This window comes from Diceros bicornis, chromosome 31 (assembly GCF_020826845.1).
Source record: "Diceros bicornis minor isolate mBicDic1 chromosome 31, mDicBic1.mat.cur, whole genome shotgun sequence".
In the NCBI taxonomy this organism is placed as follows: Eukaryota; Metazoa; Chordata; class Mammalia; order Perissodactyla; family Rhinocerotidae; genus Diceros; species Diceros bicornis.
In genome coordinates this window covers 33936057-33961742 of record NC_080770.1, presented here as the reverse complement: position 1 = coordinate 33961742, position 25686 = coordinate 33936057, and the positions used below count along the sequence as shown (strand labels likewise).

The 25686-nt window shown below is 44.0% G+C and overlaps 2 protein-coding genes across 3 annotated transcripts in view; one reads left to right on the top strand and one right to left on the bottom strand.

Annotated features, from left to right (window-relative positions):
• CAT (catalase) overlaps positions 1-14140 on the top strand; it is a 47316-nt gene extending 33176 nt beyond the window's left edge. Inside the window, exons 9-13 of the mRNA XM_058527165.1 lie at positions 2056-2194; positions 5052-5182; positions 11673-11780; positions 13248-13331; positions 13661-14140. Of these exons, the coding sequence (XP_058383148.1) occupies positions 2056-2194; positions 5052-5182; positions 11673-11780; positions 13248-13331; positions 13661-13726 (528 nt within the window). The 3' untranslated portion in view covers positions 13727-14140. The remainder of the gene's footprint in view (positions 1-2055; positions 2195-5051; positions 5183-11672; positions 11781-13247; positions 13332-13660) is intronic.
• Positions 14141-21408: 7268 nt separating this feature from the next.
• ELF5 (E74 like ETS transcription factor 5) overlaps positions 21409-25686 on the bottom strand; it is a 29353-nt gene continuing 25075 nt past the window's right edge. For both annotated transcript variants that reach the window (XM_058527163.1, XM_058527164.1), the window contains 3 exons: positions 24661-24729; positions 23195-23390; positions 21409-22749 (listed from right to left, as the gene is read on the bottom strand). In XM_058527163.1, coding sequence (XP_058383146.1) covers positions 22653-22749; positions 23195-23390; positions 24661-24729 — 362 coding nt within the window. In that variant the 3' untranslated portion in view covers positions 21409-22652. The remainder of the gene's footprint in view (positions 22750-23194; positions 23391-24660; positions 24730-25686) is intronic.

The following is a 25686-nucleotide window of genomic DNA, read 5'->3' as shown; positions in this document are numbered from 1 at the left end:
AGTAAACGGACAGTGTTCCCAGTTACCTTGTAACAGGTCACGTTAATACATTTTAAAACTTTGTCATCCAAAGTGATAAGCCAGACCAGGGTGAAAAGGACACAGCTGTATAAGGCACGTCACGGAGAGACAGTCCCCAGGCTCCTGATGAAGCAGGTGCCTCCTTTCCTCACTGCCACACTCTGCAGTTTGCAGGACTGGAGAAACTGTTGCCCGATTCCTTGACTGGGAGAGCCTTGTTCTGCCTTCTCACCCGGGTCCACAGGGGGCTCTGGCACAGGGCCTTGGGGGAGTCCTGGATTCGAGTCAGTGTCAGCGTCTGGCCTGGCTATGCCCATTTCCTGACCTTGACTTCGTGAGTCTCCACCCACAGGTGGGGTAGGGTGGCCTTATAAACATAAGGTGACACAAAACCAGAATTACGTGATAGAGGCTACATCCAGGAGCTCGATTGTGTCTCCTATCCTGTAAACTTGGTAAAGTTAGAACACAGCTTAGCCTATTTTAAGCCAAAGGAGGCAACTAGCTTCCAGACAATAGGTTCTTAGTCATGGTGGCGTGACAGTCACGTAAATATTACATTGGACTATTTGAAATGATATGGGAGGTAGTCACTCAGCCAAGAGCAAATGATTGATAGAACAGTGAGACTGGATTCAGCTTGTTGGTATGAGTGATTTGGTACAAAATAATAGCATAAGTTGCTCTATTCAACTTGATTTTTGTTTCGGCTCATAGAATTAAGGATATAATAATACTCTTTCAGATTCAAGGCCAGTGATAAAGTCAATGCAAGAAAACTGCTCATAGAGTAGAGCTTTGAATAATGAGAAAATTTAAATAATTGGATACTAAGATTAATGAACAGTTAATCATAAAGCATTTTATTTCAACACTGACTGAAAGAGATTACAAAATGCTTACATCCTGCCCTGGTATATATGTAACGTAATTTAATCTTTGATTCTGGACCTTGGGCATTATAGAGCCATCATTCTGAACCACAGCTTTCTTTGTGTAGTACTTTATATCCAGAAAGTCTCAGAGCTCAGAGTGGTGCTGACATAATTCAGAATGCAACTTGGGAGGTGCTTGTTTGAATAATTTTCCATACGGTTGGTTTTGTAGTACTTTGCTTTTTGTTAAGAGCAGACAGTTGATCCCTCCCCTGGAGTGGGAGAGTGGGGTAGGGGTGGGGGAATGGAATTAGTTCACGCTTCCAGTTCGTTGAGTTCTAGCAAATTGATTTTACAACATGATACCTCCTTGAGAATGGGAAATAACTCATTACTTGATAAAAAAGGAGGTATTGTCTAGAACAGATGTGAACCCTGTGTTCATTGCAGCGTTATTCACAATAGCCAAGACTTGGAAGCAACCTAAGTGCCCATCTAGGGACGAATGGATAAAGAAGATGTGGTATATGTAAACAATGGAATACTACTCAGCCATAAGAAACGATGAAATCCAGCCATTTGTGACAACATGGATGGACATTGAGGGTATTATGCAAAGTGAAATAAGTCAGAGGGAGAAGGTCAAATATCGTATGATTTCCTTCATTAAGTAGTAGATAATAACAACAACAAACAAACACATAGAGACAGAGATTGGATTGGTGGTTACCAGAGGGGAAGCGGGGAGGGAGGAGGGCAAAAGGGATAATTCGGCACATGTGTGTGGTGATGGGTTGTAATTAGTATTTGGGTGGTGAACATGATGTAATCTATGCAGAAATAGAAGTATAATGATGTACACCTGAAATTTATACAATGTTATAAACCAATGTTACTGCAATAAACAAACAAAAAAAAATAGAACAGATGTGAAGATGCGTGGTTGTTTGGCCCTGTGGCCTGAAGATTAAGGACTGTTCTGTTAGGGAGAGCTCATTTCATAAGAGAGAGGTGGCTCTGCTCTTTCCTGGGGGGTTGGCAGGTTCTGTGGTCACCACGTCCAGAGTGCTTTGTGCTTGAAATTTTAGGATGAAGTTTTCAGACTGTTCCTGTCTGCAGTGTTACTGCGCAGTCATCGTCTGTTCATTTCTAACTCTAGGGCCGCCTTTTTGCTTATCCTGACACGCACCGCCACCGCCTGGGACCCAACTATCTTCAGATTCCTGTGAACTGTCCCTACCGTGCTCGAGTGGCCAACTACCAGCGTGACGGCCCCATGTGCATGTTCGACAATCAGGGTAGGCCTGAGACACGGGCTCGCCCAGCAAGGGCAGAGCGCACTGCTGCACAGAGAGAGGGCAGGACGCCGCGCCAGGCCGTGGGTTTCAGTCTGGCCCCCGGGGGCCTTCCGTCTGTGAAGATGCTCCATGAGCGCTCCTGGCAACCGCGTCCTTTTTGCCCAGCAATGCAGGTTTAAACTGCCTGAGGACCCTCCCTCCTTTTATCTATTTTATATGTTGAGAGTGTGCACCTCAGGTTTCGGTTGCTTTCCATCCAGTAGTGAAAGGCGGGGGGAAGATCTTTCACTGGCTCTTGTAGATGAGCATCCAGCTTAGGGGTTGGTTTTAAAGACTCTTAACGCAGTGTGAAATTCCTCAGATCACTCTTAAATCACCAGGACTTCACCTCTTGGAAGTGCAAAGCCAAGAGTTCGTGTCTTTGTGTCTCTGCACTTTGCTGGCTGTGGAGGAGCAGGTCTAGCTAGAATTTGGAGGGGTGGGCTAGGTTAGGATAGGGGAGACAGCAAAGCAGGGGGTTCTCCCCGACCTTTTTTGTCCTAAGTAACTGAATTCATGTAAATCAACTGGTGAGATGAGACTTCACTGCATTTTGGTTTTTGGTCATTTATCAAATTTATGATTTTTTCTTTTAACTACTCTTTTTGGTGCCATATATAAACAGCCTCTATTTCTGATCACTTGTTCTAATTAGAGACTGCATGGTTAATGTTTTTTGTTTTTTTTAATATTCCACAGTTTAATATATATCTTAGGTGTTTTTTCTCTTTTCCTATTTAGGACACATGTTTTAGCAATAGGCTGCTTACACTGATCCCTTCAGAAATTTCACTGATGATTTGTATTTATAGCCATAGATGTCTGTCCAACAAAGATGATTTTTCTGTGATAAAAATAGTACATGTGCTCTCAAGGACATTTGGAAAATATAAGGGAAAGAAGAGAAAGGAAAAGAAAAACCCACTACAGTCCCAACACACAAAGGCCACAGCTGTTGCATTTTGCTATATTTCTTGCCAGTCTTTTCTGTGACTGTTTTTTATACACTTAAGATTATTTTGTGTATATAATTTTGTGCCTTGCATTTGTAACCATTGTCACTAAGCCTTTTCCATGCATTTGATAGGTTTACATGCTCACTAACCAGTTTCATTAGGTGGGTGCAGTATTTCTGCTCTCAGGTTCACAGAGGTGTGGGGTGTGTTATTGCCCAAAGTCATTGATACTTCCTGTGTCTGTTTTCTGCATTTTTATTCTGAAGTGATTTTTTTTCACTCATATTCCTCGGTCCTTGCGTTATTGAGACTGGGTGTATCAGGGAGGTTCATGTATATTTTGAAACTTCATTAATCAGTAATCGCTTTGTGTTTACCATTCTCGTTTATCATTATAGTGGCATATATAGGGCAGAACTACTTAAGGATGTATTTTGACACACCCTTTACCTGGTTTTAAAAATAGAGCATTTGGACTGTGCTCTTGAAGTTTGGTAGAAGAGCTTAATTAGTCCCAGTAGTCAATGACTTGAAGACAACTCCACTTTGAGTAAAGCTCAGAGCTTATTTGGAAATAGAAATTTTAAATTACTCAAATAGGCACACTTCAAAGAGCTTATTCTTAATGCAGAAAACCACTCTAGTGGCTGTTTATTGGAGCCCTTGGCTTTTCATATAGACGTGGCTGACCGAGAATGAATTTCTTGGGCTAATAATTGGGCCCCATAATAGTACGGTGTCCCGCCTCTTCCTGCGTGCACTCGGTACCTTGAGCAACGTGATATGTAGGCACCCAGATTATCCACTCTGGATAGCCTCTTCTGGCAGCCAGCTGGGTAAAGTTGCAACCCCAGACCAGTTTGTTCCAACTACTTAGTATGTTTCTGGGCCACTCCTTCTGTTTAGGCCGTGTGTGCTCAGATGATTCAAGCTTCTGCTAGTATCAGCCCAAGCAGGGTGTAGTTAGAAAAATGAATATGCCAAAATGAAAAACAGCCTCATAATTTATTCCAGAAGTCATAAAAATGTTTTGGTTGTATTTGTCATTTTTTCCCTACAAGTCTAGATAAATGAGTGCTGACATACTAGAAATATCAAATTAAAAAAAATCCCTTTTTTATTCATCTGTGGAGGGAAGTGAAAGTCAAGCTAGAATTGAATAGTCATAGTCAGTGAAGGAAAGAGACCCCAAGAACCTTAAAAGCCTTTAAGGAATAGTAAGGAGCGTTCCGTAATGGGGATGTAGTATGTGCTGGAATGGCAGAGATGCAAAGCCCAGACCCCAGATCCAGCACTGACAACCGTGGGACCTGCAGCAGTCCATGAATGTCCCAGGGCTCAGTTGGTGTGTCTGTAAATTGAAGGAGCACAGCTATAACTTTCAGTTGCTCCCGAGGATTTTGTGATTCAGTGTTTGAATTGAGCCCAAGCCCCAAGGAAGCCCTCAACTTTGAGATGCGTCTTTGGGTCTCGTCTTCTGTGGGGGCCAAATCAAACCTGTATAAGTGTGTTTGTACTGGTAAGCATCAGAAGATTTTAGAGATGAGGTCATTTGAAGTGTTCAAAGGGAATTTGAGATCTCTTCATTAACACTCAGAGTGAGACAGCCCAGGGGAGCCGTTGGAAGATGGCAGTGTTCTCTAAGAATCTGAGGACTGCCTGTAGCTACATGTGGGACGTTAAAAATAATATGTGCATGGCATGTATGTGTATGGATGTGTGTACACACATGTACGTGAACATATACATATACATATATATGTATAATTGCCACTTGAATTTATTTCTTATCACACTGACTGTTTGCAGACTTGCTTCATGTTTCATCTCCCTGAGTAAATCCATATGGTTTTCCTTTAAAGGTGGTGCTCCAAATTACTACCCCAACAGCTTTAGTGCTCCGGAACAACTGCCCTCTGCCCTGGAGCATAAGTTCCGATGTTCCCCGGACGTGCAGCGCTTCAACAGTGCCAGTGAGGACAACGTCACTCAGGTAATGGCTCCTTTGTCTGCTCTGGGAGTTGCTTGGTCATTCTCCTTGTCCATGTCTGCATGTTTTCCCCCTCTTAAAGTGTCTAATATGTCTTAAATTGAATTCAGGGAAGATATGTCTAATCATCAGTCAGTCCCTTCAGTAGATGGACTTGAAGAGTTGTGTTATTATGCTCTTTCAATATGAGGTCTGGAGACTCATTTCAGTTCCTTCAAAGGTTATAGAAGGGAGAGAGGTGGGGGCCATTGGGGAAGCAGTGATCTCATGGAAATCTAAGAAATGAGCAAGTAAAGCTTAAGTATAGCCAAATCTAAGCGTCTGGGCAGGACAGCCCAGATTTAAGGGATGAGAACTGGATTCAGAATAGCTCTGGGAGCCTCCATGGCAGGAGCATGGGGGTTTCCTTTGCAGGGCCCACTGCTCACGTGACTCGGCTCCTCTCTGTCTGTCTGCTTTCCAGGCTCAACTGTGTCTGCTGACTGTGTCCTCCTGTGCTTCTCCTCTTTGCCTCAGAGCTTCTGTTTTCACATTGCAGTGGCTTTGCTGTGACCATGGCCTCACTCTTCTTTATGGCTTCTTTCTCCATGTATTACTTTTTTTGGGACCATTTTTCACTCTGTCTCTCAATACCTCTATATCAGATTCTGGAGAGAGGAAATCGGATTGATATGACTAATCTTTTCACTCTTGGTTGCATCATTGGCCTTTGGCCAGCCTATAGTGACCCGGTGGCCCTGGATCAGGTGCCCACCCTCTTTCCCATCACCTCTGGGTGTCTAAGGGCTGTTCCTTCAGTAGCTGCAGTGAAAGAGGCCCTTTGACTTGAAGGGTAGCCACCTCATCAATGTGTCCAGTGCAACTTACACCACACACAAGAAAAGGACAAAGCTAGAAAGTATAGTGTCCTAGAGGTCTGCTTGGGTAGTTGGTGTTACACTTGGTACTTAAATTAGAAGAGGACCTATTTCTAGTTCCTCAATTTGTAAATGTGGCTTCCAAGTAAAGTAAAAGTAAAATATACTTGAGTACGTGAATTAATTCATTGTGGAGATATCTTTATTTGAAAGGCACTTGTGTGTCTATGTGTGTTTATATATGTCTATAAGAAAGAAAGTACTTCACTACAGGATAGAAACCATATTTAGATGAAATTAAACCTCTCCTGGAAGCCTTTTATAGTAACCACATTATTCCTGGTGATGCAGGTGATACCGTGTCTCACAATTCAGTCCCTGCCTCTCAAAGAATTGTGCCTGCATGAGGTCTGTTCTGGTGTTAAACTAGCTAATACGACCGCTGCAAAAATTAGTTTAGAAAATGAGGCTGTTGCTTACACATTAAAATTTACTGTATGATCATTCTTGTTTTATTGAGAGATTTTCTTATCACTATATAGAACGCATGTTTTTAAGCAGTCATGATGCTGCTTATAGGTTCATAGCATAATCAGTAACTGTAAGAGTCATGTGGAAAATAAATAAGCAGGTCCAGATTTATACTCTTAGAAATGCTTCCCTGGGACTTCCGCTCCTGGCTTATGGGAGACTAGCTTGTGTCAGACCTGTCCTCTCATGGAGAACGTTGGAAAGCTAGAAAAATTACAAAAAGCTTGACCTTGTTTGAAGGCTTTGGAGAGCTAACAAAGGAACAAGGATCTGTGGGGCCCAGGTATTGGACAGAAAAGAAGTGCAGAGATGTGAGCTTGACATTTGGTGTCCTTTCCTCATGAGGCCTTTATTACTTTGTAAGCATTGGGTAAGGTGCTGAGCAGAGTTGACAGCATTTTTATGGGTCTGGAGAAATAAAAATTGGAGTTCTGGGCCTGCTAAGAAGGAAGGCCTCTAGTTAACATCCCAGGCATTCAGCTGGAATCCCGGAAGAGCCACATCTAGGAAGAGGGGCAAACCTGAAATAAACTTGCCCTCGAAAAACCTGTTTGCATCTGCTCAATCTCAGACTGGATCAAGGTGACCTCCCTCTATCCCAGGCGTCTGCCAGAGCAAACATAAATCTTTGGAGGAAAATAGAGCCTCAAATTCACTCTCTATTTTTTCATACACAAATGTCCAGCATTCAATAATACATTATCAGGCATACCTGACATATAAGACCTATGACTGAAAACCATGAGGGAAAAAAAACCTGATAATAGAAACAAACCTATTAGAGATCCAGATAATGGAATTGTCAGATACAGATCTTAAAATGACTGTGATTAATATGTTCAAGAAAATAGATGACAGCATGGAGAATTTAATAAGAGAACCTTAATTTCTGAAAAAAGAATTGAATTGGATATACTGAACTGGAAAATGCAACAACTAAAATTAAGAATTTAGTAAATGGTTTGAAAAGGAGATTAAACACAGCTGAAGAGAAGATTAGTGAATTGGAAGACAGCAGTAGATATTATCAAGATGAGCTCATGGAGAGAAAAAAAAGAACTTCTCTTCATTATGAGACACCATTTAGAGATTGAGAAGGCAAGCCATAGAATGGGAGATTATACATTTGCAATTCATCTAATAAATGATTCATGTACAGAATATGTAAAGAATGCCTACAGAGCAATAAGAAAAAGATGGACAAATGAATAGAAAAATGGGCAAAAGACTTGAATAGGCACTTCCCAAAGGGGATATCCAAATGACTGAAAAACATGCAGAAAGGTGTTTTATCTCATGAGTCATCAGGGATATGCAAAATAAAACCCCAGAGATACCACTGCATATGCAGCAGAATGACTAGAATTAAAGACTAACCGTACCAAGTGTTGTGAGAATGGGAAACAACTCTGACTCTCATATGAGTGTAAATTGGTTCAGCTGTTTTGGAGCATTGTTTGTCCGTATCCATTAAAGCTAAACATATGTGTGTCTTTTGACCTAGTAAGTACATTCTTATATAGATACCCAATAGGAACAGGTACACTGAGCATGAGAAGACACGTACAAGACTGTTCATATTACCTGTGTTCATCGACAGAAGCTTGGATAAACAAACAGTAGTATATCCCCACAGTGTATAGCAGTGAAAATTAATGAACCTTTGCAATAAGCAATAACATAGATAAATTACAAACATGACATTGAGCTAAAAGGCTAGACACAAGAGTATAGCCTGTATGATTCCATTTATGTAAATTTCAGAAAGAGGTAAAACACATTTATAATATTAGAAGTCAAAAAATTGCCATTGGAGAGGCAGTTGGAGAGAGGGGATAATGACTGGGAGGAGGGGCTATGGCGGGGAGATTTCTGAGGGCTGAGGGTGGTTGTTACACAGTTGGGTTCACTGAAAAGTCATTGAACTTGGCACTTATGATTGGTACCCTTCACTGTAGGCATGTTACACTTAAAAAGCTTACTAAAGAAAAATCATTCTCTCACTTTGTATAGACTAGTAAAAATGTCACTTTTTCTTTAAAAAGAATTTGGTCCTGCCATTAAAGGTCTGTAGTTAAAGTGTTGGAGCTGATGAAGCAGCTCAGAATCCTTGTCTGGTTCATAAAGTAGAACACCATCCCATTGTGGAGTCCATGCCCTCCTGTAGTGAGCAGGCGACTTGTATGTATGTAGATGGTGGCGGTTAGCCAGGCGTAAGAATATTCAAATCAGGTCACTGGAGACTTCTTCAGTTTGACTTCCAAGTCCCAACCTGCCTTTTACCTGAACAGTGGTGAATGCTGAGGCTAGGGCTAGATGATAGGGGTTACATATCGTTTACATTGTAGTCGTCTCGTGCCACAGGCTGAAATAGAAATGCTGTTTTAACTTTGTGTATGTACATGTAGTTCTTTTTTTTTAAGCTCTTAAAACTGTGGATTAACGAGATCTTTGGGAGAGCAAGTATGTTATATGGGTTTTATTTGGTGGTGTGTTGTTAAATATTTAACAGTTGGCTCCTGGGGGAAAAGGCCCTGGCTTATAGTGTTTGTCGATTTTCATGATGAAAATATTCACCAGAGCTTATTTCAGGCTACCAGCATGATGTCACTGAACCTGTGGCATTGGGACCTGGTGTTCAGTATCACACTGTTGTGTAGTATTTCCACCATAGAGATAGTAGACACAGGTGACCTCAAGAGCACAGGTAATATGTATTAATTAGGAAGTGATATGTTTTGAGGGTTTATTACTTTTGTTTATACTATAATTTATTTAATTCTAAGTTTATATAATTTAATTTTTAATAATGGTCATGTTTAACAACTCACTCACAAAATTCCTAAACATTTGACAGTCTGGTTTCGTGAGCAAGCTGGCTCCAGCACACCACTGGAATCGCAGGACCAAATTCCTTTTAGTTCAGGAGGGTACACTGAAGTGACATAGGAGGCATTTTTTCCTACTTGTCACACATAGACATGCTAGATTAAAAAATTAAAAAAAAAAAGAATATAGTTGAGCTAACAAACAGGAAAGTTCAATCTCCAGGTCCCAGAAATGAAAAAGGAATCACGTTAGTACATGAACTTTGAAGGTATATATTTCATGGGGATAACCAGACCGTTTACATCTTATTAAGATTTTCTGCCTCCAAGGGGCTAGGAGTTGAGGCCTCAGGCTTCACGTGTTGCAGAAGCTAAAAATGGGGTCCTGACGGTAATGATGAGAACCAGGAACCAGCACCCCATTGGGAAAACTACCCACCAGACTGAGGATGCAGCTTGAGAGCACGTGGGCTGTAGATGGAAGCAATCAATTCTGAGAATTGGGGGTCCCTCTTCTGTGCTGTGCTCTGGTGAGGTCCCCACATTCTCGTTCCACTTAGGACCATATGGAAGCCCTGAACTGAGAAACAAGGGAATCAGTGACCCTATTAGGCCTCTGCGGAGATGACAAAAAAATCACCACCTGATGACACCATCACAGCTCCAACACATCTGGTACTTCTGCAGAGGATAACTCCTGGGGAAGAGGGTCGCAGGGAAACATTAGAGTACATATGAGGACAGCCAGTGCCCTGAGAAACTGCACGTGCAGTAGATAGAAGAATCATACACATGACAGAGTAGTCTTAAAAGGGGCTTTAAAATAAGCACGTGTAGAGCATTCAAGGACCTACAAAAAGGAATATTATCTATAAGACAAGAATAGGATGTGAGAAAACAAAAACAGGTAGATTTGATAAAGAACCAAATGGAAATTTCCAGAAACAAAAAATACGATCTTTGAAATAAACATCCAGCAGACAATCTTTGAAATAAAAATCCAACAGCTATAGTGACTCACTGGATGTTTAAACAATATGTTAGATAAAGCTGAAGAGAAAATTAGCAAATTGCGGGACGAAATCCCCATAATGCAGTACTTTGATTGGATTGTGTTAATATTGAAAGTCTGATTTTTTTTTGAGGAAGATTGGCCCTGTGCTAACATCTGTTGCCAGTGTTCCTCTTTTTCTTTTTTTCTCCCCAAAGCCCCAGTACATAGTTGTGTATCATGGTTGTAGAGTTGTAGCTCTTCTATGTGGGATGCTGCCGCAGCATGGCTTGATGAGCGGTGGGTAGGTCCGTGCCCAGGATCCGAACTGGCAAACCCCGGGCCACTGAAGTGGAACGCATGAACTTAGCTGCTGTGCCACCAGGTCGGCTCTTGAAAGTTTGATTTTTAAACATTGGTATCAGATTTAAACTTTGCTCAAAATTTTAAAAAAGTGTTATTATAGTCTGATATTTGATAACTTAGAAAAGCTATGAATATCTCAATATTTTATGAATTTGATTATTTGGCTATTTGGGCTTTATAAACATTAATAGAACAGTGCCTGGTACATTTAGGTACTCAACAAATAAGTACTTGTTCAGTGAATGAATGTAATGTTAGAATAAAATTATGGTTATCACCTAGAAATGGTTGACTTCAGAAGTGAGCAGAGGCTATTAGGACTCGTGCACCTGATTCTAAGCACCTGTTTTCATTTTACTCTATGGATAGTCTATTGACATTGATTTAGAGGTAAAATCATTTAGAGATAAAATTAGCAAAATCACTACTAACATCTGTCTTCTCCAGGAAATCTTGGCTTCTGAATAACTAAGGATATGTAATAAATTAGAGTTTTTTCTTCTGTGATTCTGGGTGTCATGGACAAAGGTCGTGTTGTGCCAAGTTTACCTTTGATGACAGTTTGCATGTTCTGGACGCGTCAGTATTAAGGTGTGGTGGAAAGTTTTAATTGTAGGCTATCCTGCCTTCCATTTCTAAGAGATTTATAAGCAGTGACTACAAAGGACCTTATTAAAAAGCAGTTATAAGCTATTATCAGCAATAGAGTTCTTCCTGTTTTGATTAAAACAAAAAGTGAGGAACTGAACACAAATGACAGTTTCAACTATAATTTTAAATTATTCTTCAGTTTTAAAAACTTTCTTCATTCTTACGTCCATAAGAAGGCTCACTTTTTCATTTCAAAAGTGGCACCCTGGGTGAGTTCTGTCCGTGGTAACCGGTTGTTCGGTTCTCTGCACGCTGTTTTCAATGGGCAGGTGCGGGCCTTCTACCTGAAGGTGCTGAACGAGGAGCAGAGGACACGCCTGTGTGAGAATATCGCTGGCCATTTGAAGGACGCACAGCTTTTCATCCAGAACAAAGCGGTGAGTGATGCTCTGTCAGCTGAAGGGTGACCTCTGCTGGCAGGAGCAGGGAGTGCAGCTGTGCCAGAGAGCCTGTAAAACGGAAAGTTCCATTTCTGTTGCACTTGAGCCAAGGGGACTTAAAGCAGTTAGAACTAATCCCCAGTCAACCTCTGATTATTTTCTGTCCATGTTTGTGTCTGGTGGCTGTAGTGTATCCATTGATCTTTTGCTCTTTGCCCAGTGTGTGATAATTTAGTTGAGTTCAGGGCGAACGCTCCCCCAGGCTGTTGAATCTGACTGCAGCCCGGTTCCGTGCGGGAGAGCGGTGTCCAATATCAAACGGTGGGCCCTGCTGCCATTTGCTTGCACTTTAGAAGACGAGGAGTACAGACTGCATTTTTGTGGTTTGAAGCCTGTCTAACCACTTGAGGTCATGACACCTGACCCTCCCTCAGAAGCAACTAGAAACGTGCACGTTTTCTGGGGTGAGAACTGGGCTGCTTCCAAAAGTCAGGCTTCACTTGGAGCTAAGGTGCCGGGGCGTTTCTGACGGCAGCTCGTTGTGCTGTGTGAAGCCTGGTTTCCTGGCCTGCCGCGGGGGCGGGCTTCTGGAGAATTTAGGGAACACCGCTGTTGCCTTGTCTCTCGGGTGCTGCGTCTCTGTTCAGAGGGGCCGCTGGGCCAGCACCTGTCTGGGATGTGTTCAAAGGCTTGGAGACAAGTACCAGCAGGCCGGGCACTTTCTCTGTAGCCAAATTCTCTGTCTATAACTGTCTTCCATGAGTGTGGTGTGAAAAATAACCCGTTAAATCCCCTTGGCTCTATTTATTACCCTCTCCAGCAGAGAGCCTGACAGTTGCTCTGTGAGATAGGTGGGGCCAGTTTTATCTCACCTTACAGCCTATAAGTAGCAGAACTGGGCTTGAACCCTTGACATCTTCTCTCACGTATGCTGGAGCCGTGAGGCTTCATGTGGGTTCACAATGACCCCCCTCCTCCTGCGGTCTGCTTGGGATCAGCCTGTGGGCGGGAATTCCTGCTTGAGTATATGGAGCTGCCCAGCAGTGCCACAGCCTTTGTCTACCTCACTTTGACTTTGGGCAGTGTCTGGGCCCATTCCTTAATACAAAGCACTGTAACTTGTTGAGTGAGTCTGCTGCCAGCTCTTTACATGCAGTAAATGCAGCTCACCGCATATGTACTTTGCTCATAGTATTCTTTGAGGTGGGTGCCATTATCTCACTTATTTCATGGGAAGTGGACGTTGAAGCTCAGATGAATGACTTATCTGAGGTTGCTCAGCCAGTATATGTCAGGGTTTTCATTGGAGCCCCCAAGTCTTACTCTGTGTCAGCGAGCACTCTACGGTGCCGCCTCCTGTGGAAGCCTCCTTTCTCCCCTGTGCGGAAAACACCATGAGACAGACGCTGGGGACTGGCCCGGTAGGGGCCAGGGTATGTTGACATTGTTTTCATTTGGTTTCAGGTCAAGAACTTCAGTGATGTTGATCCTGACTACGGGGCCCGCATCCAGGCTCTTTTGGACAAATACAATGCTGAGAAACCTAAGGTGAGCCCCAGGCAGCCGTGCCAATGACAAACAAGGTGTGTCCTGGGTTAGATGAGGCAGAATTTGCTTTCCTTTCATGATGATTCTCCACAGGGACAACTATTAGAGTTCTGAAGTAGCTGTTCAGAAACTCACTTGAGATATAAAGAACTCACCTGCAAAACACATGCTCTTCGTTTTAGCTCTGGACAATATAAGCTAGTTTAAAGTGGACGAATTCTGAATTGTTATTGTTTTCATTTGAGCCCAAATTAAAGCTAAGAGAAATACCAAGTTGCTGCTGCAAAGTGAATTAATTAACCTGTGCTGGTCTTGTTCTTGTAAAATAGAACTCGGTTCACACCTTCGTGCAGCGTGGGGCTCACTTGTCTGCGAAGGAGAAAGCTAATCTGTGAGGGTCAGGGGCTATGGTCCTGTGCCAAGTCACTCTCCGCCTTTGAAGCAACGCATGGAAATCACACACGCAACCCGCTCGTCGCTGGATGGAAGATTCTCCTGTGCCAGATGCCAAATGCAAGCTTCTGTCTTTAAATGATAATCCAGGTTTCTACAGCAAATAATGTAATAATGGCCTTTAATGCTATTTCCCTAGGGGAAAATGAGGGTTAGGGCTTAACAATCATTTAAAAGAAACATGTATTTGCTTTTGACAGTTGATTGAATTATTCACTTAAAATGACTGGAATGAAAGTTTCCAGCAGAAATATGATTTTATTTGATAAGAAAAAATCTTGGTGAAATTTGTATGTTTACATATCATCTCATGGCCTATTATATATAAATATGGCTGTAATTATATAAGAAGAAAAGATAAAAGAAACTTAAAATTTATGAGTGGATTATCTTTATGGCTGTAATTATAATACAAAGAAAACATAAAGATAATCCACTCAGAAATTTTAAATTTTCTAAGTTCCTTACGGGAAAAACAGATTTCATGCATTGGTTGTCTTTTGAAAATAACTTCAGTATCATCATGTCTTAATGATTATTCCAGTTTGGAACTGATCAGATTTTTTTAAACTTGGAATTACATTTATGCTAATACAGCATTGATTTTGCAACAGACTGATTTGTAATTGCTTACATTTTTACAATAAAATAATCTGTACATAAGAATAGAAGAACGGTGTTGGATTTCTTTCAGCTCCATATATAACTTGGAATTTCCCACCAGACTCTTAATCTGAATATCACCTGTTATCAGATGCTTGCCCTTAAAATTGAAAATACTAGTATCATGAGGATACTATTATGGGTTTAAACCAATAGCCTTTTAGACACAGCCTTCTGAGATGCTGGGCACCAGAACTTTAATTCTATTGGGAAGGTAGCAAACTTCCCAAATTTGAAAGTACTTAGATCTCCTGTTCATTAGCTCTCCTCCTTATCTGATTATGAGATTTTAAAATAAGTCCTCAGAGCCTCAAGTTCTGTTCTTTTTTTGTAACCCATATTTGCCCGTCACGCTTGAAAATCACGTCGAACACTTTTATGGTGAATTCTGACTACTAAATGAAAACCTATTTTCCTTGAAAATCCTTATTCCCTTCATCTCAGATCTTCAAAACCAGTTTATACTTAACTCTCAGGAATTCCCTGAGATCTTGGGCTTCCGGAAACCATGGGACCACTAGTAGATACAAACTCTCAATCTTTTAGCTCAAACCTCTTTACTCTCCTGCCTAAATGCCTCCTATATTTGAGTGTGCTTGGAACCTATTATATTTGTAGACATAGAAAATAAATTTATCTATTTGTACCCAATGATGAATGCTTTCAGTGTAATAACTTTACTATAGTTATATCTCTTTATGTATTCAATATGTAAGATAAACATACAAATTAACATGACAATGGGAAGGAGGTTATTTTTTTGAATATTGGCTATAAACAGAGTTTTTGAGATAATTTTCTGCTTTGCTCTATTCTGTAGTCTAAAAATAAGTTGATAGTTAAAATCACATGTATCTAACATGTTTCCTGTATGTAAAAATCTGACACACTGTGTCCCCAGTTTTGCTCTGAGGCCTCTCATTGTAATTGTCAAAGATAAATACTGATGAGGTCAACTTCCCCCAGTTGGGTTTTACTTCCTGGAAGTACTATCTAATTATGTTCCTTCAAGGTGACATTAAGATATATCCTAAGAGTTCCTGAGTCAAATTTGTAAGGAGGATAAAGTTAGTGGGAAGATGTATGTTATAGTGGCTTTAGAACAGACACACCTAGATTCAAATCCGAGCTCTGCCATTTCCTATCTGTGGATATTTGACCCAGCTGCCTCACCCCTCTGCGAGTTAGTTCCCTCCTCTCTGAAAGGGACCAGTAGTTGTTCTTATCTCCCCAGGGTTGTGTGATGATTATTTGGTATATTTGACTTTGGCCACCACGTCTTTCCAGCTCAATCTCCCTAGGGCCCTCGCTTGGTCAGCTTTTGCTTTGTAACAAACCACTTCAAAACCCAGTGGCTTAAACAGTGATCACGTATCACTCATGTGTCCCAGTTGGCTAGGGATTGGCTGCTCTAGGCTGGGCTCAGCTGGGGTGGTTGGCGGGTTCTGTGTCACATGTCTCGCATCCTTCTGGGACCCGTGGTGATGGTTAGCTTGTAGTGAGGGCAGAAGTGCAAGAATGCAAGAAAAGGAAACCTACTGTTTTCCTTACTCAGGAAATTGGAATTGCAAGAGTGCCATCCCAATTGCACAGGTGCGTTTCAAGCCTTTGTTCATCATACCAACCAACATTTCATTGGCCAAAGCAAGTCACATGGCTAATCCCCAAGTCCAAGGGGGAGGAGGTGTCCCCCACCCTGGAGGTGATGGTGTGTGCCCGACTGTATCAGAACAGTAATCTAATGTACCACAGATGTCTCCTCCCATCAGTTCAACATGACTGGGCGCTGCAATCCATCGCCCCACCTGTTCACTGGGCGTCACCCTCTCATGTCCTCACTTCCCTTCTGCTCTGTTTGGATTTGCTGTAGTTCAGAATGATGATCACTCCAGAGCCCAGCCTTGGTAAAGGACGCCTCTCACTCACACAGGTCCTGCGCTGGAAATGGCCGTGGCTGGAGCAAAACACAGCCCTGCTGGCTGGGCTTTAAAAACTTGGACCCCAAACCTCAAGTGGGCCCTCAGCACCACCTGGAAATCTGTCTTTCCTTCCTCAGTGAGCTCGCCCTCTCGTCTTGCCCTCTCCCACTCGTCTCTCCCTCTCCCTGTCGTCTCTCCCTCTCCCTGTCGTCTCTCCCTCTCCCTGTCGTCTCTCCCTCTCCCTGTCGTCTCTCCCTCTCCCTCTCGTCTCTCCCTCTCCCACTCGTCTCTCCCTCTCCCTGTCGTCTCTCCCTCACCCTCTTGTCTCTCCCTCTCCCACTCGTCTCTCCCTCTCCCTGTCGTCTCTCCCTCACCCTCTTGTCTCTCCCTCTCCCACTCGTCTCTCCCTCTCCCACTCGTCTCTCCCTCTCCCACTCGTCTCTCCCTCTCCCTGTCGTCTCTCCCTCTCCCACTCGTCTCTCCCTCTCCCACTCGTCTCTCCCTCTCCCACTCGTCTCTCCCTCTCCCTGTCGTCTCTCCCTCTCGTCTCTCCCTCTCCCACTCGTCTCTCCCTCTCCCTGTTGTCTCTCCCTCTCGTCTCTCCCTCTCCCACTCGTCTCTCCCTATCTCTGTCGTCTCTCCCTCACCCTCTCGTCTCTCCCTCTCCCACTCGTCTCTCCCTCTCCCTGTCGTCTCTCCCTCTCGTCTCTCCCTCTCCCACTCGTCTCTCCCTATCTCTGTCGTCTCTCCCTCACCCTCGTCTCTCCCTCTCCCACTCGTCTCTCCCTCTCCCACTCGTCTCTCCCTCTCCCTGTCGTCTCTCCCTGTCGTCTCTCCCTCTCTCACTCGTCTCTCCCTCTCCCACTCGTCTCTCCCTCTCCCACTCGTCTCTCCCTCTCCCTGTCGTCTCTCCCTCTCCCTGTCGTCTCTCCCTCACCCGCTTGTCTCTCCCTCTCCCACTCGTCTCTCCCTGTCGTCTCTCCCTCTTCCACTCATAACTCCCTCTCCCTCTCGTCTCTCCCTCTCCCTCTCATCTCTCCCTCTCCCACTCGTCTCTCCCTCTCCCTGTCATCTCTCCCTCTCCCTGTCGTCTCTCCCTGTCGTCTCTCCCTCTCCCTGTCGTCTCTCCCTCTCCCACTCGTCTCTCCCTCTCCCTCTCCCACTTGTCTCTCCCTCTTCCTCTCCCACTCGTCTCTCCCTCTTGTCTCTCCCTCTCCCACTGGTAACTCCCTCGCTCTCTCATCTCTCCCTCGCCATCTCGTCTCTCCCTCGCCATCTCGTCCCTCCCTCTCCCTCTCCCTCTCCCACTCGTCTCTCCCTGTCAGTTCCTTAGTTCACCAAGGACAGGATAATGTCCTTATGTTTTCCTCCAGCCAAATCCTTCAACTTGGCAGCATTGACATCCATGCACTCGTCTTTCCTTCCTGTTGAGAGGTGAGCTCTGCTCACACTGAAGGCCGGTCCCCCATGTGTGCGCTGACCCCATGCCCTCCTGCCTCCCCTGGGGTTACACCCGACCTCTCCTGCATTGTTAGGTCTTCCCTTTCTTCTGCATCCTTCCTCTGCATGTAAACCTGCTATTATAAGTCTCTCCAAAACCTTTCTTTATCCCATAGGCTCTCCTGTTAGCACCCCTTTATTGAAAATGATTTTAAAGAGTTGCCTTTACTTGCTCTCTCTGTTATCTTCTGTCCTCTCTGGAACCTCCAATCAGGCTGCCCTTGCCAAGGTCAACAATGACTGCATGCCACTGAAGTCCAGTGGGCCCATCCAGCACTCCCACCTCTGGGAATATACTGAGCAGAAGAGAAAGCAGGGACTTCCAGAGATATGTGTACACTCCAAGTTCATCGCAGTCTTCATAACGGCAGAAAGGTAGAAACGACCTGAGAGTCTATTGACAGATGGGTTGATAAACAAAACGTGGTCTATCCAGACGATGGACTATTATTCAGCCTTAAAAAGGAAGGAACTTCGGACACATGCTACAATGTGGAAGAAGAACCTTGAAGACATTATGCTAAGTGAAGTCAGACACAGAAGGACAAATATAGTATGATTCCACTTATGTGAGGTACCTAGAGTAGGCAAATTTATAGAGACAAAGCAGAATAGTGGTTGCCAGGGGCTGGGGGGAGGGGAAAATGAGGAATTATTATTTAATGGTTACAGGAGTTTCAGTTTGGGAAGATGAAAAAGTTCTGGAGATGGATAGTGGTGATGGTTGCACAACAGTGTGAATGTATTTAATGCCACTGAACTTTGCACTTAAAAATGGTTAAAATAGTAAATTCTCTTACATATATTTTACCACAATAACAAACAACACCCCAAAAGTCTAGTCTCATTCCTCATCTTACATGGCCTCTCAGCAATTTTTAACACAGTTGATCATTGGCACTTTCTTAAAAAAAAAAAAAAAAAGCTTTTTTGAGATATAACTCACATACCATAAAGTTCACCCATTTAAAGTACAATTCAATGGTTTTTAGTATATGCACAGAATTGTGCAGCTATCACCACAATTTTAGAACATTTCTGTCACCCCTTCAAAAGGCCCTGTACCTGTGAGCAGTCACTCACCATTCCCCCAACTTAAGCCTGTGCCAACCCTTGGCCGTCACGAATCTGCTTTGTCTGTGGATTTGCCTGCTCTGCACATTTCGTTTAGGTGGACTCGCGCCGTGTGGTCCTCTGTGACTGGCTTCTTTCACCTAGTATAGTGTTACCAAGGTGCTCACTTGTCGCAGCCTGTGTCACTACTTCGTTTCCTTTTATTGCCAAGTAATATTCTGTTGTGTGTGTTTTATTTATCCATCTTTTGGTTGATGGACATTTGGGTGGGTTCCTCTTTTTGGCTATTACAAATAAGGCTGCTATAAACACTAGTGTACATGTCTTTTGTGGACACATGTTCATTTCTCACCTTCTCACCTTCCTAAAAGGCATTTTCCCTTACCTTCTGGCACACCTCTCTAGAAATCGACTCCCGGTGTTTTCAAGTCTGTTAGTTGTTCTTCTGGAATGAGGACTTGGGCTGGGCTTGCAGAGGCACCGTGAGGGATCACCTTGCGTGTTCCAAAGTCAATGTCAGAATTTTGGTTTAAAAACACGTTAATTTTTTTCGTTCCCTGATAAATGGTCATCGCTCTACTTTGTAATCTCTGCTGAGGAAATGAGTTTTAAGAACTTCCTAGCACTCCTCTGAGAGAAAAACAGCAGGCAAGCTGCTTGGGCCATCTCTGCGTCTTAGTTCAGGGTATCCCCAAAAGGCAAAGGGCCGAATCCACATTAAATGATCTGATAAGCCAAATTGAAGGCTTTCAAGTCTTATCAGAGCTTTTAAAGATGTGAAGGGTTAGTAGAGGTGAACTCGGAAAGTTCTGCATAGTTTTGAATTTTTGAGAGTTTTAACAATCACATATTAATAGACTGAAAGTTTTCTATGGAAAGCTGTATTGTGATCCTTTTTACGAAGCAAATATTCCCTTATTTGACTGTATGACAAGCGAATTTGACACTGTTTTTATTTTTTGTTGTTTCGTTTTGGTATTGTTTGTTGGCTTAAAGGGTGGTATTTTAAACAGTCCTTGTATTTTCTGTTCTTCAGTGAATTGTATCATGAAGCTATATATTGAAGTACAACTCACATTTTAAAGAGTATGGTGGTTTGAGTGACAGCCCCCACTAAGATATGTCCACGTCCTAACCTCCGGAACATGTGAAGGTGACCTTATTTGGAAAAAAGGTCTTTGCAGGTGTCATTAAGTTAAGGCTCTCGAGATGAGATCCTCCTGGATTATCCAGATGGGCCTTAAATCTAAGAGACAAATGGGAGAAGGAGGAGCAGGCCGTATGAAGATGGAGGCAGAGACTGAAATTTTATGGCCGCAAGCTAAGGAAGGCCAGAAGCTGGAGGAGGCGAGCAAGCGTTCTTCCCTAGAGCCTGCGGAGGGAGCATGGCTCTGCCAATACTTTGATTTCAGACTTCCAGCCTCCAGAGCTGTGAGAATAAATTTCTGCTGTTTTCAGCCATCAAATTTGGTGATTTGTCTTGGGCAGCCCTAGGAAACTAATACAAAGAGGATGCTAGTTTAATGGTTTTATAAAATGAAAATTTCTTGAGTAGCAGAAGGATTAATTTTCTTTTCTTTGACTTACTTGCTTGATGCCCCTCGGGGGGTGGGGGCAGCATCTCTTGGGGGAGTGGGTAGTGTGTTGCCCCTGAGTCCTGTCCGCCGCTGCCTGCTCTGCCCCCACCCCAGTCCCCGCCCTCCCCCTGAGCTCTCGGTGTTGCGTCCCCTTCGCTGCCAAGCTCTTTGCCCGAAAGCTCCCGGTTCCCCTCCTGCTAGCTCATTTCCCACCTCCTGGACAATCTCTTCTCTCAGCCCCACTACGGGCTTTGATCCAGTCCGTCAACATGGCTCTTACCTCTTCAGATGGCCTGGTCAGGCATCCCAAATTCAAAATATGCAAGCATTCCGGATGTATGAGAACAACAGTGTGAGAACAGAGCGGATTGGCCGCTGACAACCTCCATGTCCGTGGTGACCAAATGCTCTGTCCAAAGAGGCCGCCTCTACTGACCTCCAGGAAATTATTGCCACGAGGCACTGAGAAACTAGTGTTGCCAGATCTGATTTCTTAAAAGAAGCTGGAAATCTGGATTTTTCTATAAATCTCTTGATTTTTAAATAAGGCAACTAATTCAGAGTAAGAAACAAAATCTCAAAACAATAAGCAAAATAAACGATTTTGTGTGTGTGCACCAAACAGAAACGTTATCTGTAGCCCCCCCCGGCCCATGTGCTCTGTTCTGAGAGGGCACCACTGTCTTATGATGTAAAGGTGGTAGGTAGGATCACTCCATATATTTCTTGCATCTTTTGGGGCTCTCTAAAACTCTCCATCTCCTAAATGCTAGGAAATGGAAGGTCATCAAAGGATTTACAAGTTGTCAATACTTTGCTGAATTTAACCATACAGAGACAGTTTAACAAGTTAAATATTTTATTCACATAGTTTACAAACTATATCCACCTGGAAAAAACATGAATCCAAAAATAGATTATTTTACAGTAATTCACATTTTTTAAAACAAGTTACTTTTGAAGTTAAACTCTAAGCATGGAGGTCCTCAGCCTGTCTGGTGGTTCAGTGCCTTGTCACACGAAGCTTCCTGCTCTGGTGAAGTGGAAGTCCTAGGGGCAGTCCGCCGAGGTAGGTCACTCATGGCTGACCTACCAGTGACCGACAAGAGAACGTCAGCGCAGACTTGAACCCGGGAGCTCTCGGGTGTCACTCACTGCCACTATGTTTGTCAAGGAAATAGTGTTTTAGAGCTTGAGTACACAGCAGGCAGGAAGACAAAACAAAAGAGACTCATCATTTAATTGGCCATTACAGAGTGGTCGGACATTTCCAGTTCTACGGAGGTTTAACGTCTTGGCCACAGGCAGAATCAACGAATGAAGATTTTATCCTGTCAACAGCTTGAATCATAGAAACAGCGGTGATTTGGAAAGTGAGTGTCTGTTGACTAACTCTTTGCATATCTGATGCCCCCCACCAGCAGGAGAAGAGGGGGATGAACGCAGTAAGAATTAGGAACATGCCTAATTTCAGGCGTGTCACTCTAGAAGGATGGCCGTGGGACCTTTGCTGAGTGGCCAAAAAGACGTTCTGGTGAAGGAACTTACTATTAACCTATGCTAAATCCAATTATGTCCCAGCTTGACGGCTTAGCTCTTTTAGTAATTAAGAAACTTTTTTACGGAATTTGACTTTAACAATTTAAAATCTACAGTATGTTTGTCTTACCCACATCTTACCCCCTCCTACTATATTAACTACAAACTATCACTTATTTTTTCTTTGTGAGCTGCCACAGTTAAATATGTGAAAACTTTTGAGCCTTTGAGATGAGAGCAGTGGATGTGTCTCTAACGGCAGAACTGGATCCTTTTTCTCTGAGCAGCACCAATGGCAGTGGCTACTGTGGTTCTGCAACTCTTGATTATGGAAGCAATGTTTGATCAAGGTGCCACAACAGGGCATCCCCTCCTCCCTCAGGAAGGAAAAAAAAGAATTTCTGAAGGGTTGCTGCCATCACCCTCAAGTAGACAACAACAACTCGGAATCTAAATGTAAGCTGAGATGTGGAGAAATTTTATCAGCACATTTGCAGGTTTAAAAAAAAAACAAAACAAAGACTTTCAAACGTCTATTGCAATCTGATTGTTTTAAATGACAGAAATCCACAGAGCGAGCTTGATGATGGAGCAGATCATAGCTTGTCTTCCTGCCACCCATGTGCATTCTTTCCAAATTTGTACACTAACCTTCGGTCGACCCGTTCCAAAATTCCTGTTTTGTAGTAGTACCTGTGAAGGAGAGCAGAGGACAAAGGTGGGGAGGGTTTACACCCCAGGAGAACAGCAGATATAAACACTCTCCTCATTCCTCTCAGGTGACAAGGCTGGTCTCTGGTTACCCTGGTATTTTCACACCCTGATATAGACTTACACTTAAACCTTTCCCAGACATCTTGAAGACTCAACCTCCCCACATTCAGTTCAAAGTGTGGTTTGCCTGTGTATGTGTGAGCTGGCCTGGACTCAGAGTGATCGCAGGGAACACTGCCAAGAATGAAAATGACGGTGTGTCAGTTTACAAACCATAATCCCCTCTGTAACTAAGAACCAAAGTGTTGTCTCATGACCTTTCGATTATTAACTAAAAAGCTGCATAAACAATTTAATTTCCTATGGCTGGCCATTTTATGTAACTCTGCCTGGAGGCTCCTGGCATTTCATGCTATTAACTTACCTCAGGGCTCTGCTCAACTTTTCGTATGTCATTCTGTCATTTTTCTTCCTTTGTCCCCACATCTTTGCCAGGGCTTCTGATTTAACGACCCGAAAGATACCTTGTTCCCTATCTTCCCATTCCAGAATGCCACAGTTTTCTTCAGGAGATAGAAGCAGGTCTCGCACAAATTCCCATAGATGAGAACTTTGGAGGCCTTTTGAGAAGGAAAAAAAGTTATTTACTTGTTGTGTTAAGTTTTAAGAGAAGAGTTGTACAACTTCTGTTAACCCACGAGCATTCCTGCTTTACGGGTTTATTTCCCATAGTTATGACCGGGTGCTCCACTTGGAACCTACTGAGCTGTGAAATGTCTGTCTTCTAGTAAAGCAACTACAAACACACATACAGAAACACCAAATTTCCATCGACTAGCAACACCGGGGCTCAGGGACCTCCCTCCCACTGTGGAGCTATGGGCTAATTCTCCTGGAATTAATGAAATGACAGTCAAATGATCTTTTCCTCCCTCTTTCCGACAGGCGTATGGTTGTAAACCACGAGCCCACAGCCACAACTGTCTGGGTGGAGCAATCCTACAGTTGTTTTTTTTTTTTTTTTTTTTTGTGAGGAGGTCAGCCCTGAGCTAACATCCGCCAAAACTCCTCTTTTTTTTGCTGAGGAAGACGGCCCTGGGCTAACATCGGTGCCTATCTTCCTCCACTTTATATGGGACGCCGCCGCAGCATGGCTTGCCAAGCAGTACTTCGGTGCGCGCCCGGGATCCAAACCAGCGAACCCCGGGCCGCCGCAGCAGAGCGCGCGCACTTAACCGCTTGCGCCACCTGGCCGGCCCCAATCCTACAGTTGTTTTTCATGAAAAGCTGGCATTTGTCTTATTCCATTATATTGTGTGAAGACTGGTTCTGGCATCCGACAGCCTGGGTCGGCGTCTTGAATTCCCTCTTCCTAGCTCTGTAACCGTAATCTCCCAAGTTATCTGTAAAATGGGATAATCAGAGTACCCACCTCACAGCGGAGGTTAGAGGATTCTGATCTAATATGTATCACGTGGTTAGAACCTTCCTCGCAGGCCTGATTCTGCCCTGCGTAAATCTGTCCCGGCACCGGGAAAGGCTAACAGAATTGCCAGCTTGTGGTGGTGTCTCCACCACCGTCCCCGAGAACTTCAGTGAGCGGGACCCCCAGTGGACCAGGAGAAATAAACCCTTATTCCGAAAGTCAACATGGTTAGAAAACATCTTCACTTCCTCACTTTAATTCTTATAAGGCTATTTCCAAGTAAAAAGAAAGAAATCGGATTTTGACCACATTTGTACAAGTAACTATCAATTTCTCTACTACATTCTTTGGGGAATAACTGGTCCCATTCGAACATTCATTTTCAAAGCTTATGAAAGTGGATCACTTTGTCTCATGAAGGCTGTTAAGAAATCAGGAGTGAAGCCCGGCGCCTCCACACTTACTTGCTCGACTGTGACTGTGACAGTCTTGACTTCTGATGCCCCTTGTTTTCAAGCAGCTGGAATCCGCGTCTGAAACAGAATGATTTGTAGCAGTAGAAAGGAGTCTGAGGGCCACATTCTGACCTCAAATCACTCCAAAATGAGCAAATATTGATTGAACGCCTTGTGGTGGACGTCACCGTGCTGGCCGCTTTGGGGGTAATTGTAGGTGGGAGGCACAAAGGTGCCAAAGGCTAGGTATTTGCCTTTAAGGAGAGTTTGTATTCAACAAACGGTGTGCCTACTGTGTGCCAGGCCCATGCTGGAGATACAAGAGCGAACAAGACAGACTTGGTCTTGTGGGGTCTTGGTCCCTGCTCACGTGGGATTTAAGGACTGATGGGCAAGGTAAAACGCAAGTGAAACAAATAGCCCAGGGTTGTGTTATGAAGGAAGCGAGACGCTAGACAGAATGAAGGTGGAGGAAAGTACCTACGGTAGATGGGGTGGCCAGGGAGGGCCTCATGAAGAGGAGACATTTACGCTGCGAGATCAAGATGGGGAGGAGCTGCGTGAGGAGGTGGGATTGAGTGTTCCAGAAGGAAGGAGCAGCACGTGCAAAGCCAAGCATGGCGGGAGCACCGGAGAGGCAGGCAGGCGCGCCCACGGCGTGCCCAGGGGAGGGCAGGGGATGCTACGCTGGGGAAGCGGCCGCGGCAGGTGCGTAGGGCCTTCCTTGCAGGCCCCAGTAAGGACGCAGGATTTTATTCCAAGGGTAAAGCGACGACTCCGGAGTTTGACAAGATCCATGTTTTAAGAAGATCCCCCTGCTAGTGCGTGGAGAGTGGACTGGGAGGGACACAGGGAAAAGCCGAGACCAGAGCTCACAAGTAGTGAGAAGCAAGGCGTGAGCTCCATCCCGAGCTCAGTCAGAGCGCATGCCGTAAGCAGCCGCGGGAGACGCCTGCACAGGCATGGGCCCAGGGCAGCGTGTGGTTGAAGGAGGCGGTACAGGCCGGGCCTTCCGCCGCCCCCGCTGCTCCAGCC